Here is a 17306-nt window from a genome sequence, read left to right as displayed (position 1 = left end):
ATAATTAAACCGTTACCCAATTTTATTTCACCAGATTTAGACATGGCTAATGTGAGCCGACATGGCTTATCTCTAGCACGTCTGTGAACAGACCGTAAATATAATAAGAATTCTGCTTCAGACAAATTAATACAAAATTTACGAGTATGAGCAGAACATAAAGGTTTACACGCTGGGCAAAAAAAATGCGGGCAACAGACGTAACGTGCACTGAAAACACGATTGGCTAAGAAATATGTGTTAGAAAAAGTCACAATAATCACAAATTTGTATAACAATAATATACATATACAAGCCCAAAACCGCATACAGCACAAATGTAATTAGAAAAACCAAAAGACTGAAAGACTTATCACTGTATATGGGACCCTGGGTGCCTCCAGCCACCCTCGTCGGGCGATAGGGAGAGAGTGAAGTATCATGGCTCATCAGCTGACCATGTGTATAGAAAGGGAGGTAATACAAGGGTGAGCATGGATTTTACGTCTGCTTCATTTAGAAGGGAACTTCAAGGGATTTCAGGTGTTCCACTACCTTCACCAGAAAAAGGAGATAAGCAATTAAGCATGAGTCAGGATAAGGAAAAATTTATAAACATGGTAAATATATTTAACTTTTGATGCCCAAAACATTGAGACTGGCAAGTTCTGAAAAGGACTGGTAAATATTTCAAATACATATATGTTAATGAAGGCTAAAATGACAGAAATATTTCATATAATTCTGACAGAAGAGCATCTATATCTATCTGTATTGTATTATTGCAGAAAAGAAATAGGATAGGTGCCTGGTGACGAAAACATCAAAACAAACTGGGGCAGGTAAGATCATAGCAATCTAAGCCTTAACAAATTGTCTGACAAGATCTGAACACCTGGTGTTGGCGGAGACCTATTATTCAGTCTGAAAACACCAGGTGCGCTGAATTTGTGAGTGAGAATAATTTTGAAAGACCTTTGTTTTGCTCAAGCAAGAGGTGTCCAAATTCTTCTGTTTACTTTGTAAACTCAAAAGATGTTATCCGTGGATATTAGCAAATGAGACAGAAGGAACTGATGGGAGATATGTTCCAATGACAACACGTTAGAGACAATGGCTAATATCTTTCGAGGCACTATTTCCCTTAATCAGTCAGACTGAGATTGTTTCTGATCCTTCCTGTGAATGGCATGAAGTGTACAGAGGGATGGCATTACCTTGGAGCGCTCCCCATCCACCTCCTCCGCTGGCTGCACGATCTTGTCCACAGCTACCGCATCCACAGACTGACAGGTGCTGGAAAAATATCAACAGAAAGGGAGGAATACAGATGGTCTTGTCTCTCTTTAGCATATGTGGATGAATACAGTTTTCTGTCACTTTTAGCAATATTCCAGCAACATTCCAGCAATATCATGATCAAGGACACAAGAAGTGGATATACTCACATTGTACCCATGTAGGAAATCATACCCAGGTCTTCTTAAATGCTAAGATGTGGTTAAAAACATAGGATCCAGCATAGCTGGTAGAGGTCATAATGACACTGTATCTGTGAAAGTCATATCAGGGCATTCTGAGTGAGTATGGTTTTACACCGTTTTTAGTAATATTAAAGTAATATCACAATGTGGGACACCAGAAGTAGGCCTTGTCCCAGAAGTAGGCCTTACACATTGTACCCATGTGGGGAAGCAAACCTTGTCTAACCTCTTGGCTACCCCAACATTGCATGGCATTCTGAGACAAAGATTTTGGACACTAAGAGATCAAATACTCAAAATACTCAAACACATGGGACTTTTTCATCCAAATTCTCATCATACCTTGAAGGAAGTTTCACTGAAGGAGGTTCCAAAGGCACAGATATTGACAAAGGTTCCTTGATTTCTGAAAGACACATCATAACACAGAGTACTTACATTCTTCATGGCAAACATACGTTCATGTAGCACATGCATATCCTCCAGTTAGGTGAGCTGGACATTTTGTCTCTCAAAGCCTTGTTATGGTCATATCAACGCAGGGGACATAGATGGTCATATGAATGCAGGGGACATGAAGAAGGGTTTCACAGACTGTATCCATGTGTGGTGGTTTTGGTAGGGAACAGGATATTTTCATGATTTTATTCACACTTCATAGGACCTTCCTCAACATCATTCCCAAATTTTGATTAAATGTTTACATCTTTATAAACATGAAAGTGAGAAATCACCCAGGTTTCCAGGATGAAGAGTGTACAATACCCACAAGACAACCAAACCATCCCTCACCTGGAGTCAATGAAGATGAAAACGAAAGTTACCTGTTTTTGTCGGTTTAACCACTGGTGGAGCTGGGTCTGGCAGCGCCTCCACTGGTGTTTCTCCTCCTACAAGCTGATAGTCAGCTCCAGGACCAAATATTGTCTGTAAACAGAGACATCAGGTAATCAACAGTTTGTTACTGGTTGTTTACACAACAAAGACACACTTATAAGTCTACTAATTTCAAACAAAATGCTTTCAACTGATACAGTACACTTTCAGTATTTTTTGTTCAATACAGGGAGCAAATTGAGTGAGTTTTGTATGTTATCTTTACCAGGCTATGACAAAACTTGGTTTAATGATCAGTGCCATCAGAGTAAAAGGCTTGACAATTCACCTCACTGTAGTAGGGACAGAAATTTCAACTGACACACTAGCTGGGACCACCTTTCTTCACATTTAACAAATTGAAAAGGCAAGAAAATTTTCATCCATTTCAGGCACTATGAGTTATCAGTGTTTGTGTTCATAGATGCTTTTGAATAATTACTAACTGCTCAGTCAGGTGTGTTTTTTCTGTTTGTTCTTGTAAGCTGCACTCAACAATATTCCAAACTGTTTACAACAGTCAGGAAAAAACCAAGATATTTTATGGACTAATCTTCTTTAATCTTTTCCACACATTTTGGGGTCATTATGGATCCCTTCATCATGTTCACCTGAAGAAGGGATCTGTAATGACCCAGAAATCTTGGTCGTCTTTAATTTCTAAATGCTGCTAAAAGACAGACAGAAGAAAATCAAGTAGTGATGAGCTGATCATGACAACACAGACATCATGAGCATCATTTAACGCCTCTGGCGACGGAGTGACAAGCATCAAGCTAGTCAGCAAGCTTATATACCAAATTCTGTTAGAGGCCTTTTATGACAAGCATTTTAATGCACATCTTTACTGGGGGATTAAGGCAGGTCTTACCACTTGCATTAACTACTAGAACAGAGCAGGACTCGGATAATTCCTGATACAAGACAGTATTCAGGAAAGGTTGCATATGCAGAGTTTAACAAAGCTATGACAAGTACCTGTGCTGATGAGATAAGTAGTTCAATGGCCCGGGTTTGGTGGGGCGTGTCCACCAGAGATGCTAGAGAGGCAGTCCCTTCCCTGTACAATCACAGAAACATGGTGACAAATTAATCTCATTTGATGTCCATAATGAACACAATAGGGAACATTTGACCAAGGCAGCTGATGGCTACAAACTTCTTAAATTCTGGGTCATAATAATCCAGTAGCAATGATAAGTGAGTGAGTTTAGATTTACGCCAATTGTTCCAGCTATAAACAATCAACTCTGGACAAGACAGTCTAGTGATCAACAGCATGAACATCAATCTAAACAATTGGGATATGATGTTGTGTGAAGTCAGCAATCCTGACCACTTTACCAAGTTAGTTGCCTCTTATGACAAGCATGGGTTACTGAAGATCTTCAAGGGTCAGTACCAATAATGACAGTAAATTTGGCATTTCCAAAACAGAATGTGAGGCTTCATTACTTTATTCTTGACACCACTACTATTCCTTTTATCGACATAAATCTACATCACAGACAAAACAGACACATTTTCCTGCAGTGTTATCCACTGACAATGTTCGACTGCAGATAATTATCTGGACATTTTGAAGCTTATATTATTCTCTCAGCAGGACATACAGCTCAGTCCTTTATTGGATCACTTGCAGACAGCAGCTACTTACGCTGGTCGGAGTAGCGTTGGACCGAACACAATTCCAAGATTGCTGGAGCTCATTTGGTTCACGTCAGAGTGAGCAGCTACCCTGTAAATGTATTGAAATGTATATGATAAACACGTGGGAAAACTGCTGCCTTGCCATGAAACCTGGGTTCATGATCAGTGTCATAGAGAGCACTGAACGGATCACAAAGGCTCTGTCCATTCTGTAACACTGTTGAGAATGAATTTCACTTTTTATTTATTTGTCCTGTATATAATGATTTAAGGCAGATGTATTTCCCACCATGGCTACGATCATACAAGATTGCTACAAAGCTTTATTCAATACTTTCAAGTAAAGCATCCCTATTACAACATGAGACAGCTCTATTTATCCATCACATGCTCATATTGAGAAGAGATTCACTGTAACATGTGTCATATGTTGTAAATACTACACATATATATTTTGTATATGGGCCACTGGCCTTCATGCAATAAACTGATTGACTGATTGATTGATAACCTGCATTTGTCAACTTCAGTGTTAGCAAGAAAAGCAACAAGACAGTGTATACAGGGCACAAGAAATGAGCTTCGCTTATTTCGTTCACTTGGAGAATGAAACCCCTTCCTTTAGTGTAGTGTGATGAGCAAATGAGTTAACTCCCATGCTACCTAGCTACGTGATATGGAATTACTTGTTTTACTCAGAGATGAGAAACTTTTCTGTACAGAAATATGTTAACTTAACATGGGGGTCAATGTATCTTAACACTAATATGGCTATTGAAGTAGTATGCAAAGTGACATAACCAAATCCACAATATTCTGTGGTAAATGTTCATCTCTGATACCTTTGTAGATGATGCATGAGAACAGCACAGGTTTTAAAGTTGGAAGGAGGCAGCATCCGAACCAGATAAGACAGCTTCTCTATTGTCTTCTGGTTACCCGTAGCACCTGATGTATGTTCCTGAAATTCAATATGGGTGAGAAGGCCCCAAGTTTACAAGGTGTTACACACTTAAACCCACATTGCAGGCATGTTGCAAACCTAGAAACATAGCCTGGGCAAATTTCACATTTTAGTGAGAGTATGATTTTATATCGTTTTTAGCAATATTCGAGCAATATCACGGCAAGGACACCAGATATGGGCTTCACACATTGTACCCATGTGGGGAATTGAACCTGAGTCTTCAGCATGATGAGCGGATGCTTTAACCACTAGGCTACTCCACCATCCCTCCATTATAGACACATCCATGTGTCACACCTGTGCACAGGTAACTATCAGGCTAAAGACAACTGAGTCTCACAAGCTCTATATGTATCCATAAGCTACACTATCACTGCAAAGGATTTGTTCTTCTTTTCAAGCATAAGCTAGTTCCTGCTATCAGTTGTACATACCTTTGCCACATGTATAAAATCTGAGTATAACCGAAACGTCAGAAGAGGCTCTGGGAGCTGAAATGCAAATCATAGCAATGTATGCAGACTATGTCATGACTTGAGCACACTTTCTTTCTGTTTTGTACCAACTGGGGGATCGAGTCCTCCTTCAGATAGCATGAACAAAGTCTGTCATTTAATACTAACTTGTAAAACCGCATCACAACGTTTCTGTTAATGAAACAGGTTGGCTGCACGTTTTCAACAACAAGTTAGTACTGCTTACAAAATGAAAGCATTAAATGAAGGACTTATGACAAAATCAGCTTGCACTCATGAGCTAAACTACAACCTTGCGATTTTTCTATTTTTGTCACTGTGTTGATATACTTGACATCAAAAGAAAAAATGGGAAAAATTATCTATATAGCTAAACAAATATCCAATCCTTACACTAAATGAAATAATTCAATTGTCATAAGCAATAACACTGAAACTCACCCCCAAATACTCACCTAAATTTCCTTGGAAATGTGACAAAAAAATTTTCTTTTTAATATCTTATACTGACAGGTACCATTATATCCTTTGGTAAATAAAGGTGCCCAGAGTTTGATGCAGGTAACTGAAAGTTGTTGTTTACTGTACTACTCCAGTCTGTGTCCAAAACATCTGAGAAAACTAACACAAATCACCAATATTTCAAGAGGTTGCCTACACTAGAATCTCCCATCACTGTATTAAACTGAATTGCAGTCAAGTCCCTTTTTTCAAACAATTCAAGACTCGGTCTGGCCTAAGCATGTGGGAGACATCTCACAACTCAGCACCTGGAGACACAACTCTAGGGGAGATAACTCTCATTTGTTTTTTTAAAATTGAATTCTTCTCATCAATATCATGCTCCAAATGACTGATAGTATGCTGTATATCATTATGTTGTATTGCTGGGTTGAGGCTTCCTTTATGAAAAGGGAATCAATATCAATAAAATAATATTCTTTTCACAAAGTGACACAAATGTCATATTAAAGGCACTACTTCCCATGCAATATGCTGCATGGGTGTTTGATCATCTGTTCTGCATATTACCTCCATATCAGTCAATGTTTGACTCACTCAACTGAGTGATACCTGCTTCCATTTCATTAACAACTAAAAATAAACACCAGCCACTGACACAGCAGTCACATATATTCTATACTGTGTGATAGACGATCATCAGGAATAAAGATCCTGTGATATACTAAATATGACTATTACCAGTGTGTCTACTATTTCTCTAATTAACTTCAGCTTTGCACTAGCTGCTAAAATAGACTGCTGTTATTTTTTCCTCACAAGACAAGAGTCTTAAGCATACCTGTCGTAGGTAGAGTTTCAACACATTGGAGATGACATTTGGGTGTTGTTCCGAGAGGTCAACAGAATCAGGATCAATGTCAAATCTATTGCACAAGTTCTCGACTTTACTCTTCACACCAGACACTCTGTACATTCCCTGGGTAAAGAAAAGAAATGCATATTTTGAGACTTCAATATCTAACAAAGATTCATGTTAAATGGAGCAAATGCAATACAAAATTGTAACGTAGCATTTTCCTCTTGTTCAGCCTACCTTGATGGTGAGACCACGCAGCTCAACCTCGGACAGACACATGGACACGATGGGTGGGACTTCCATCTTAAACTGGTTCACTTGCTCCTGGAAGTCAACACCAAATGTGGTGTGCCGCCGCCCTCTGTTTGGCTGAGAACAGAGGACATATATAAAACCAAATACAGTTACAGCACCAAACTTGCAATTATCAGCTGAATTAAACTGAAGGTTTTACTATGCCTTTAGCTCTATTCTAGCAAATATCACATCAAGGGAAACCAAGACCAGGTTTCCATACTGTACCCAAACAAGGACTTTGGTCTAGCAAATCAGTCCTTTCACCATAAGGCTATTCGTCTGATCCAGAGTTGAATAAGACCAGTTCATGTGACTGCAGAGGAACTGTAAGTCTATCTTCTTAATTTATTCCTGAAATTTATATTACTCTCAACAGAGAATCATATTACTCTCAACAGAGAATCATATTACTCTAAACAGAGAATCATATTACTCTAAACAGAGAATCATATTACTCTAAACAGAGAATCATAAGTAACTTTCAGCCCCAATTTATTGTTTTATTTCATTCTGAGACTCTCTCTATAATGAAGCACCTACCAAATCTTCACTGGCTGACATGATTCTTTTAATGAGATTCCGGCGCTGTTCATCACCTGCATCAAAACGATGACACATTCACATAACCCACTGGAATTTGGGGACAGTAAAAATTCTCAGTACCCAAAATATTACCAGAAAATTTGCTCAAATGAAGTGTATTGAGCAACTAAAATATCAACTCCATTGTAAGGTAGAAACCATTTTTAGCAACTGAAGCTTTCCATGACTTGCTAACACCTATATTCAGGAAAGCTGATTTGTTTCAATAACATCTAAATCCTGAAATCAAATGGTAGCTGTCTGTTTTGTCCTGTGACTTTTGACCCTGGTAAATAATCTTGACCCATCTTCCATGAGGAGCTAACAACTGTGAAAATATCATCTTTATTTGAGCTATCCAGAATGAGAACCACTACTACACAATGAATGTATGACACATACTACATAATTTGTTTGGTTGTTTTTTTTGTGGGGCGGGGGGGATTTGTCAATGAAGCTTATATCATCAACAAGTTGAAAGCAATTTCAGTTTATACAAACCATTCGCATATTTTTCTGGCTCCTCTTCAGCTAATTCATCCAATGACTGACTGGCTACTAGTTGCCTCCTCATATTAGCATGTGGACTGTTGCTAGGTGATGAGTCATGTGACTTGTTGCTGCTACTTCCACTGGCACTATCAGTGTCGCTACCAATGCCCACAGAATGACCCCATGCCTTTACAGGGCCTCGATTCTTGTCTGGGGTGAAAACACATTCATGTCACAGTTTCCACAAAAAGATCCTTAAATCCTCTGAACAATTTGACTTCATATTTCTCAGTAGATAAAAGGTTGACTTCAAGTCATATTAAAGAAATAACAACACAACAGAAATATAGGATCATTTTAAGCGTCTAATGTATCAAAACTACAAAAAAAAGTTTTTTCAAGTGTACGCAAGACTGACAAAAAAGTAAGATTGGAAAAAAATTGTTTACAAAAAACTGCAGACTGCTTTACAATCAGAATTTAAGAACAAGAGTCATCAGAAGATGACATATCACCCCGGCCCCCAAATGTTTGAAAGGACAAATCATCTGACAGTTACTTGATGTTTGAATTGTTTCCATGGAATTCATGAAAAATATAAATGCCATATATCTGTAATCAGCAAATGTCACCATTTCAAGATCTGTCTCATATATCTGCCAAGATCTGTTGAAAGATATGAAATGGTTTTCAAGTTGTGCTTCGGAAACGAAGCCCGTCCCTCCATTTTGAAACTAAGTCCAAAACGTTTACATGGAAACCAAGAAAAATAATAAATCACAAAAACCTGTAAATAGCAAAGGCACCACTTCAGGTTCTGATTGATATATCTACCAAGTTTTGCAGAAAAATATAATATAATATTGAATGGTTTTTGAGTTATGCTCCGGAAACAAAATGATTATGGACGGATGGATGGACTGACAGACAAGGTGTCGACTACATCCCCCCGGCATGTAATGTGGGGGGATGAAAAAAAGCACAAGATTTTACGATCACTTTTTATAAGAAATCGTGAACAATATGAATAGAAAGCTATTCCAACATGCTTTTTCCAGTATCCTGACATATTTAAACAAAGAAAACTCTTGGTGTTTTATCATCAATAGCATTAGTAATCAGGATGTTGAACATTTTACATTTTTCTTATTACTTCTTCATTGCAATATTTGCCTAAAGAATTGTAAATTGTAAATACAAATCCTAAGGTTCTCATGTGACCTAAATCCTGTAAACAGTTATATGCTGTCAGTAATATAAACTCACCCTTCCTTGGGGAGGACACTGGTGACCCTTCATTTGATGGTATCATGTCAGAAGACGCGGATCCATTGGACTGTGTACTAGGCTTCCTTCCTTCACCATACCTGTAAGGAGAAGTACACCTTGAAGGGTGTGTAACGGGTCATACGCCCATCTGTTACAACAGACTTGTTGTTTTGAACGTTACAGTAAATGACCTTGACTTGCAACATTAATTCTGAAGCCTATAATGCTACATCATGCTGTGGGTGTGAGAGATTCTCCATCTTTGATATTGGCACTGGCTGTAATGTTATGAGCTGTTGCTTGATGTTTAGTAACAGGTGTTCTTGAACACCATTCAACAATAGCTGCACAACATCACAATGTATCAGTTAAGGTGTGTCGAAAGTGAAATATTTTACAAATTGGGTGAAACCAATAAGCTAGCATAACAAAACATGGAACACATTTGCTTAATGCCACGCACAGAAATACTCCATCCACATCACAGTATTTTGCAATTAAAGTTTAAACAAGCCTTGGTCAAACAATCTAGTGACTGTTATTCCAAGCAACAATTGGTACAGTCAGAAAACAATCAACAATTCTTTTGTCAACTGGGCTTTGACTGCTTTTTATGGCCAGCATAGATCTATTCTACCTGGGATTCCTATGTATTTTCATACAACTGAAATTAATAATCACACCCACAAGACAGCACTTACTTGGCACCAGCAACAAAAGCTTCAAAGCTGAAGTGTTCTAGTTTGCCACTGTTTGCTGTGGGTATTGGGAGTCTGCGGACAAACTCTGCGTACTGACTGCCTGGCACGTAGGTCTTGCTGCTCTCACACAGGGTGTGGAACTGAAGGGACAAGGAACATGCACATGAATGTGCAATTCAGAGAACAGAGAGATTATAGTACAACCCAATACATGTAATTTTCAGTTTTGTACAGCATTAAAATATATGGCTTTGGACATGAGTTCACAGTTGTCTTAATGACACACAGTATGAAAATCTCTTGCCAAAAGAAGAACTATGAGTTGTGAAACACTGTAAGTATCATGACAATGGTGGCGCTCATCTCTTTCATGAAGCAGGTCCAATTGTCTACAAACATCTACTCAGTGCTATAAAGGTCATATTTGTCTTGCCTGAATACTGTTGTAAATGATCTAACAAACAGTCTCTCATCAGAATCATTTTAACTTGATCTCAATGCTTGAAAGTAAAGGTAATCAGATTCCTAACAATGGCACACGGTTCAAAGAGGTGTAGATGACTGATGGACTTACCTGTACAGGTAGAGGGGCCGACACAGTGTGCAACAGCTGGAAGTACTCCACAGTCACCTGTAACACAGTATACACTTACTGTGGGGGAGGGGCAACTTGGGGGTAGGAGTCTATATTAACTGTATTCCACGAACACTGACCTATCGCTAGCAGTTGAACTTTTCATTACTTAATAACTGCAATCAGCAATATTGCAGCTGTATGATGATGATCTGTAAAGAATCACATCTGGACCCTATAATCCAGTGATTGACATCGTGAGCATCAATCTTTGAATTGGGGACTAATGGCATCAGCAAGAGACATAGATGGTGTCTGATATGACAATATCATTAAAAGGTGTATATGTAGGTGAAAATGTTTGAAAGAATCATTATGTAGCTTCAGGAGTAAAAACAAAATTTTACACTTGTCTTGACTCATACTATTTGCTTATCTCTCCCTTAAACACATCCAATCCACAGAAGGTAAGTGTAACAGCATCCACAATAGCGCTTCATGGCAACTGTTCCATCACACCCATTTGCGAAGTATTTTTCTGACTGTAGTGCGTAGTGCATGAGTGAGTGAGTTTAGTTTTATGCTACACTCAGCAATATTCCAGCTAAATGGCGGTGGTCTGTAAATAATCGAATCTGGGACAGACAATCCAGTGATCAACAGCATGAGCATTGATCTATGCAATTGTGAAACGATGACGTGTCAACGAAGTCAGCAAGCCTGACCACCCAATCCCGTTACAAAACCTCTTACAAAAATGTAATTTTCTGAACAAAATTGATATTTTATACTTATCCTGACTCATACTTAATAGCTTATCTCCTCTTCCTGGCAAATTTAGTGGAACACCTGAAATCCCTTGAAGTTCCCTTCTAAACGAAGCGGACGTAAAATTCACACCCACCCATTTATTACCTCATTGCCCTCCGCATGGTCAGCTGACCGCCATGATACTTCACGCTCTCCTTTAATCGCCCAACACGAGAATACGAGAATTCAGCGCGTTCGTGAGGAGTGGCTGGGAGGGCTTTCGCCATGAGTCAGGATAAGTATAAAATATCCTTTTTTCTCAGAAATTACGTATTTTTCCTTATCCTGACTCATGCTTAATTGCTTACAGAATCCAGACCATGCTGGATTCTGCTGTCTGTTCCAAATTACGTCCAATAATTTCCCCCCAACTTGAACTTGTAACGGTGATAATTCAGCCCTATTCTTCTCATATTCTTTGTAGATTTTGGAGGGAAATCACATCCAGTTGAAAAAAGGCTTTGTTGATTAGGACATGATGACACTAATATTGCTAGTGTCCTGTTAGTTTCTGATGCAACTAAATATCATGACATAACAATTGAAACTAGTTGCGACCTTTCTTCATGTTCAAATATCCTCATAATGAATACAAGGTCCGAATCACTTATGCTAGTCTGTTCAAGACGTGCACATAGACTTTCCACCAAAAAATTCCATAAGTCACGTGATAAATTGGGTGAGTTAAGTCAGCATCGTCGGGGAACTGTTAGTTGCTGAACAGTGACAAGTGGTCCAAACTGATGAATGCCAGTGACATCCTCCGTGGCTATGTCTCGCAGGTAATGGTTGGTGAATACCGATAGCAATCACCATGTAGCGCTAGTGTACAGACTTGGGCTCTGACTTCATGTGGGTTAGAGGCTTGCGGCGGGTCTAATCCTGCTGCTTTATATGCTCTAAGTATAACAGGTCTGATTCACACTGAGATAGTGTTCGGGATACTTCCGTGGGTGTCTCAGTAGATATAGGGATAAATAGGCGCTTATACCCTTGTCTTCTAGACTTGGTACCTGCAATGTATATTTTCAATGCTCTCACTTGACATAATGATAAATCTTGTGTATCGTGAGGTCCTAAGATTGAAGACAAGGCCAGTATACGGAACTGTCTATCCAGTTGCATTAAACTTCGTTCGATTAAAGTCTAGAGCATGAATTTCTGACATTCTTGCAGCTGTAGCCAGGGCAAGTAAAAATAGCGTCTTTTGAGTCAACATTTCAACTGAAGTTCGATCAAGTGGTTCATACGCATCACTTGTAAGATGTTGGAGAACAATATTTAGATCCCACGCTGGAGTTCTAAATCTGTGTTGTTCCAACTTAAACAAACGTTGTAATGCAAGAAGCTCTCGTACTTTAGTCAGCTGGGTCCCCGTTCCCATGGTAACGACTGAGCTGAGAGCTGCTAAGACAATGTAGAACCTTTCAGACGTAAATAACATAAATAATCTGCTATTTGAGGATGAGTCGCGTTGTTCGCCGAAAATCCCTTTTCCCTGACATCTGCCTCAAAATGTTCCATTTGTTGTCATAAAGTGTGCACACAGATTTCCGTAAGGCTAAGGTGACTGCCTTTGCTGCACACGCCAAATATCCTCTGCTTTTCAAACAAGTCCATATGTGATGCGGTCCATATGTGATGACGAAATACCCATGGTTGGCTGTGCATTTGCTTTGTGTGCATCCTCGATATCTCCAGGGTATACGTTCCGATAAGTCTCCACTATACCCTGGACGTATCTACAGCGCTGCCCGATAAATTTATTACCTCCCTTGACTGTCTTTTGATCCAATCAGGTGTCTACGCTGGGAAGTTGAGCGACCCAATCACAACTCACTTTCGTTTTTTGAATTATCTAACCAATTATACTTGGCAACAGAAACCATGCAGAGGTTCTCTGGAAGAGATAGAAGGCGTTCTTGCATATATTGTTTTAAAGTTTCGGACCTGTCAATTTGTTTATATGATTTCCCTAAAATCTGGGACGCACTGCGAGCAAACCTTTGCAGTTGCGACCGCTACCTTTGTTGACACTGGCAAGCTCGGTTATAACGACGCCTAGCTGATTGGCTACTGTGAGAAGGCGGAGCCAACAAAGGGAGGTAATAAATTTATCGGGCAGAGCCGTAGATGCGTCCAGGGTATAGTGGAGACTTATCGGAACGTATACCCTGGAGATATCAAGGATGCTTTGTGTGGGGATGGATGAGAAGATTCTTCCACTCTGGTATTTGTAGTGTTGGTTGTCCTAGCCCGCGACCAAAATCAGTTGTAACCTCTTCGTTTGTCCGATTTTCTCAATGACTTTTGGTAACAGTACTGGAGGGGGAAACACATACGCGTTTAGACCTTCCCATAGAATACTGAGAGTGTCCGTTGCCCAGGCTAAGGGATCTGGTACTGGCGACGCAAAGGTTGTTGTCTGTTTGTTGAATCTTGTTGCAAATAGGTCTATTTGCAGCGATCCAAAAGCTTGACTGATTAGTTGAAACGCTTCCTGATGCAGCATCCATTCTGTTGGAGATGGACGAAGGACAAGAATAGGGCGTCCACAATGACATTGCAGGCTTCTGGTATGTGACATGCTTTTACCTGAAGATTCAGAATGTTGACTAAGTTGAACAGTTGAAATGTTAGGCGTAGTAGAGATAGTGATTTTGTTGACCCTTGATTGTTTATGTAAGAAGCTACTGTTGAGTTGTCCGTGTGGATCATTAATAACTTGTATCTCAATGCAGTCGACCAGTGGTGGATGGCATGAATGACCACTTCATTTCCAAATGGTTGATGTGAAGAGCCTGTTCCTCTTCGTTCCAGAATCCTGATGCTACCTCGTTTCCTAGATGAGCTCCCCATCTTTGTAGAGATGCGTCTACGTAGAGGTGATTCTTAAATACCAGCTATATAGGTTCCTGCACAGACATTCGATCGGTGAGTCCACCACATCAGAAAAGCCTTCAGGTTGTCTGGCAGCAGAATCTGTCCATTGTTGGTGAAACGAAGATTCAAGAATCGTTGTAAGGTACACAGCTGCAGTCTTCCTCTTCTGGTCACATCTTATGCTGACATGAGGAGGCCTAGTAGACACTGCCATTGTCAAAGTGTTAATGGAGAGAGTAGAGCTTGCATTATCATTTCTTGAATCTTGACCCACCGGTCCTCTGGAACTACAATCTGATTCAACGTAGTGAAAAAATTAATCCCGAGGAATTTGATATCTTGTTAAGGTTCCAATTCTGACTTTAGGTGATTTACTAACCAACCCAGTTGTGTTAGTAGCCTGATTGTGAAGTGTTTCTGTTGATGCACTTGTATGCCATCATCCAGATACGCACTGCGTAGCCCCCTGAGGTGTAGATAATTGACGATGGGTTTGGTTATCCGTGTAAATAGCCATGGGGCTGAAGATATTCCAAACGGTAGGACTGTCCATTGGTAATGCTGGCCATTTTAAAGGAACAGTAGATATTTCCTGGATTCTCGATGTATCGGGATATGCAGGTATGCATCTTGTAGATCTATGCTGGCTAGATAGTCTGCTGGTCTGATGAGTCATAGCTGAGGAAGATGTACTATCTTTAAATGTTCTGACTTCTGTAAAAACTTGCTGTTGAATTTTTTCATGTTGTAAATGAGACGGAATTTCTCTCTAGAATTCTTCTTCAGTACTAAGAAAATTGGGGAGTAAAATCCAGGCGTTAGACTCTGTGGCTGTATTACTTCTACTGCTCCCTTCTGCATTAGTGTTGATATAGCATCGGTCAACTTGTCTAGTTGATTGTCTACATAGATGATGGGAGTTTGTAGTTTTGTGAGCGGTGGTGTATCCTCCAGCAAAATCTTGTAGCCATCTCGTAGAATATTCATGACATAGTTGTCTTTGAGGATTACCCAATTTTCCAAGTAGCATTGAAGACGTCCACCCACTTGAGACGGTTGTATGGGAACAGCTGGGTGTGGAAGACTCCAGTCGTTCTGAACCTGATCTTCAGTGTTTATTCCCTCTACCGCCCCTAGACGATCTTCCTGATGTCTGAGATCGTTTATTTCCTCATTGGGGCGACAAAAGGAAGAAGACAATTTCTCCCCTCGATCCCTTGTCCCTCATTCTTTGAACCCTGGAAAACTTGGACTTGCTAGTGTAACACTGATTTGTCTAGAATGCTGTAGACAAAGTCTCAGGGATCAGGTTTAAACCAGAGTCCGAAAATAAGGCTTCCTCCGGTGACAAATCACAATGATGTCTTATTTCATTCTTCCTAGAGTAAGACAAATTCATAGATCACAGACGATCCCCACCGAAGGGAAGGATGACTGCATATAACGTCTTCTATGAATAGGGGACACTGAAAGATACCTTCTCCGCTGACAAGTCCATCCACGAGTGCACTCACGCGTACGTGTGACGTCACTCAACCGAGTATAACTACTTGTGCGAGTGCACTCACTCAGCATGCTTCTCTGTGCTGCGACCTGGTGACTGGAACCTGATCTTCTGGAGTGCGTGTGTGCATGCACCTCCTCTTCATCCTCAGACATGAGTGCAGGTCTAGATGAATGCTCTCACTGATTCGCAGTCGACATCATTGACGAGTGCAGTCTTTCCTCTTCCCATCTTCGTTCCATTAGGTTCATCATCTGCATTGTGAATTGTTGCATGAAGACTCCTGCGTCAAATGCATGCAGTGCGTGCACTGACGACTGTGCTGAAGAGGCGTAGATGATGCCGTCAGTGTCAATCTAGTTGATGATGTCCGATGACTGGTGTCATCACTCCGTATCATTAATGGAGACTCGTCAAAATATTGACGCTCTTCTAAGTGAGTGAGTGAGTGAGTGAGGTTGGTTTTACGCCGCTTTTACCAATATTCCAGCTATATCACAGCAGGAGACACCAGAAAATGGGCCTCACACATTGTACCCATGTGGGGAATTGAACCCAGGTCTTCGGCGTGACGAGCGAACGCTTTAACCACTAGGCTACCCCATCGCCCCTGACACTCTTCTAAGGGGACGATCTCCTCCTGAATGATTTCTTCATCAAAGAGGGATGATTCTGCAATGATCTTATGGATGAAGACTTCAACTTCTTAGTTTTCTTAGCTTGAGACCGTCCTGTCTCAACAGATGGTCTCTTCTGAGTCTTCGGAGGGGACTCGCCCGACCCTGGACACAACCTCTGAGATATGGCTGGCATCTCGCTGGAATGAATCTCAGCATTAATAATTAAACCATTACCCAACTTTTTTATTTCAATAGATTTAGACATGGCTAATGTGAGCCGACATGGCTTATCTCTAGCACGTCTGTGAACAGACCGTAAATATAATAAGAATTCTGCTTCAGGCAATTTAATGCGAAATACACAACAAGTATGAGCAGAACATAAAGGTTTACACGCCAGGCAAAGTACGTGCGGGCAACCGCCAACAGCCGCAATCTGCACTGAAAACACAATTTCATCATCAAAATATGTGTTAGAAATAGACACAATAATCACAAATTTGTATAATAATAACAAATATATACAAGCCCAAAACCGCATACAGCACAAATTTAGTTAGAGAAAAATGTGGAGGGCAAGGGAGGTAATACATGGGTGAGTGTGAATTTTACGTCTGCTTCTTTTAGAAGGGAACTTCAAGGGTGTTCCACTAAAATCGCCAGGAAGAGGAGATAAGCAGTTAAGCATGAGTCAGGATAAGGAAAAATAGTATGGGTTACTGAAGATCAATTATAATCCAGACCTTCATAGGTTTCTGGAAGTCTGATACAGTCTGTGTCAACCACTATCTCAGAGACTGATGTTGCTGGTATTAACCAAT

At 40.1% G+C, this 17306-nt stretch overlaps 1 protein-coding gene across 1 annotated transcript in view; it reads right to left on the bottom strand.

The window, feature by feature from the left end:
• Nucleotides 1-17306, bottom strand: part of LOC137292157 (rho GTPase-activating protein 45-like) — a 44684-nt gene that overhangs the window by 13526 nt on the left and 13852 nt on the right. The window contains exons 15-28 of the mRNA XM_067823705.1: nt 10669-10725; nt 10095-10234; nt 9391-9491; nt 8134-8334; nt 7591-7646; nt 6991-7122; nt 6736-6873; nt 5391-5447; nt 4832-4950; nt 3997-4077; nt 3318-3399; nt 2288-2390; nt 1806-1869; nt 1197-1275 (exon numbers count right to left, since the gene is read on the bottom strand). Coding sequence (XP_067679806.1) covers nt 1197-1275; nt 1806-1869; nt 2288-2390; nt 3318-3399; nt 3997-4077; nt 4832-4950; nt 5391-5447; nt 6736-6873; nt 6991-7122; nt 7591-7646; nt 8134-8334; nt 9391-9491; nt 10095-10234; nt 10669-10725 — 1410 coding nt within the window. The remainder of the gene's footprint in view (nt 1-1196; nt 1276-1805; nt 1870-2287; nt 2391-3317; nt 3400-3996; nt 4078-4831; nt 4951-5390; nt 5448-6735; nt 6874-6990; nt 7123-7590; nt 7647-8133; nt 8335-9390; nt 9492-10094; nt 10235-10668; nt 10726-17306) is intronic.

This window comes from Haliotis asinina, chromosome 7, assembly GCF_037392515.1.
Source record: "Haliotis asinina isolate JCU_RB_2024 chromosome 7, JCU_Hal_asi_v2, whole genome shotgun sequence".
NCBI lineage: Eukaryota > Metazoa > Mollusca > Gastropoda > Lepetellida > Haliotidae > Haliotis > Haliotis asinina.
This window is presented reverse-complemented; position numbering and strand designations above follow the sequence as displayed.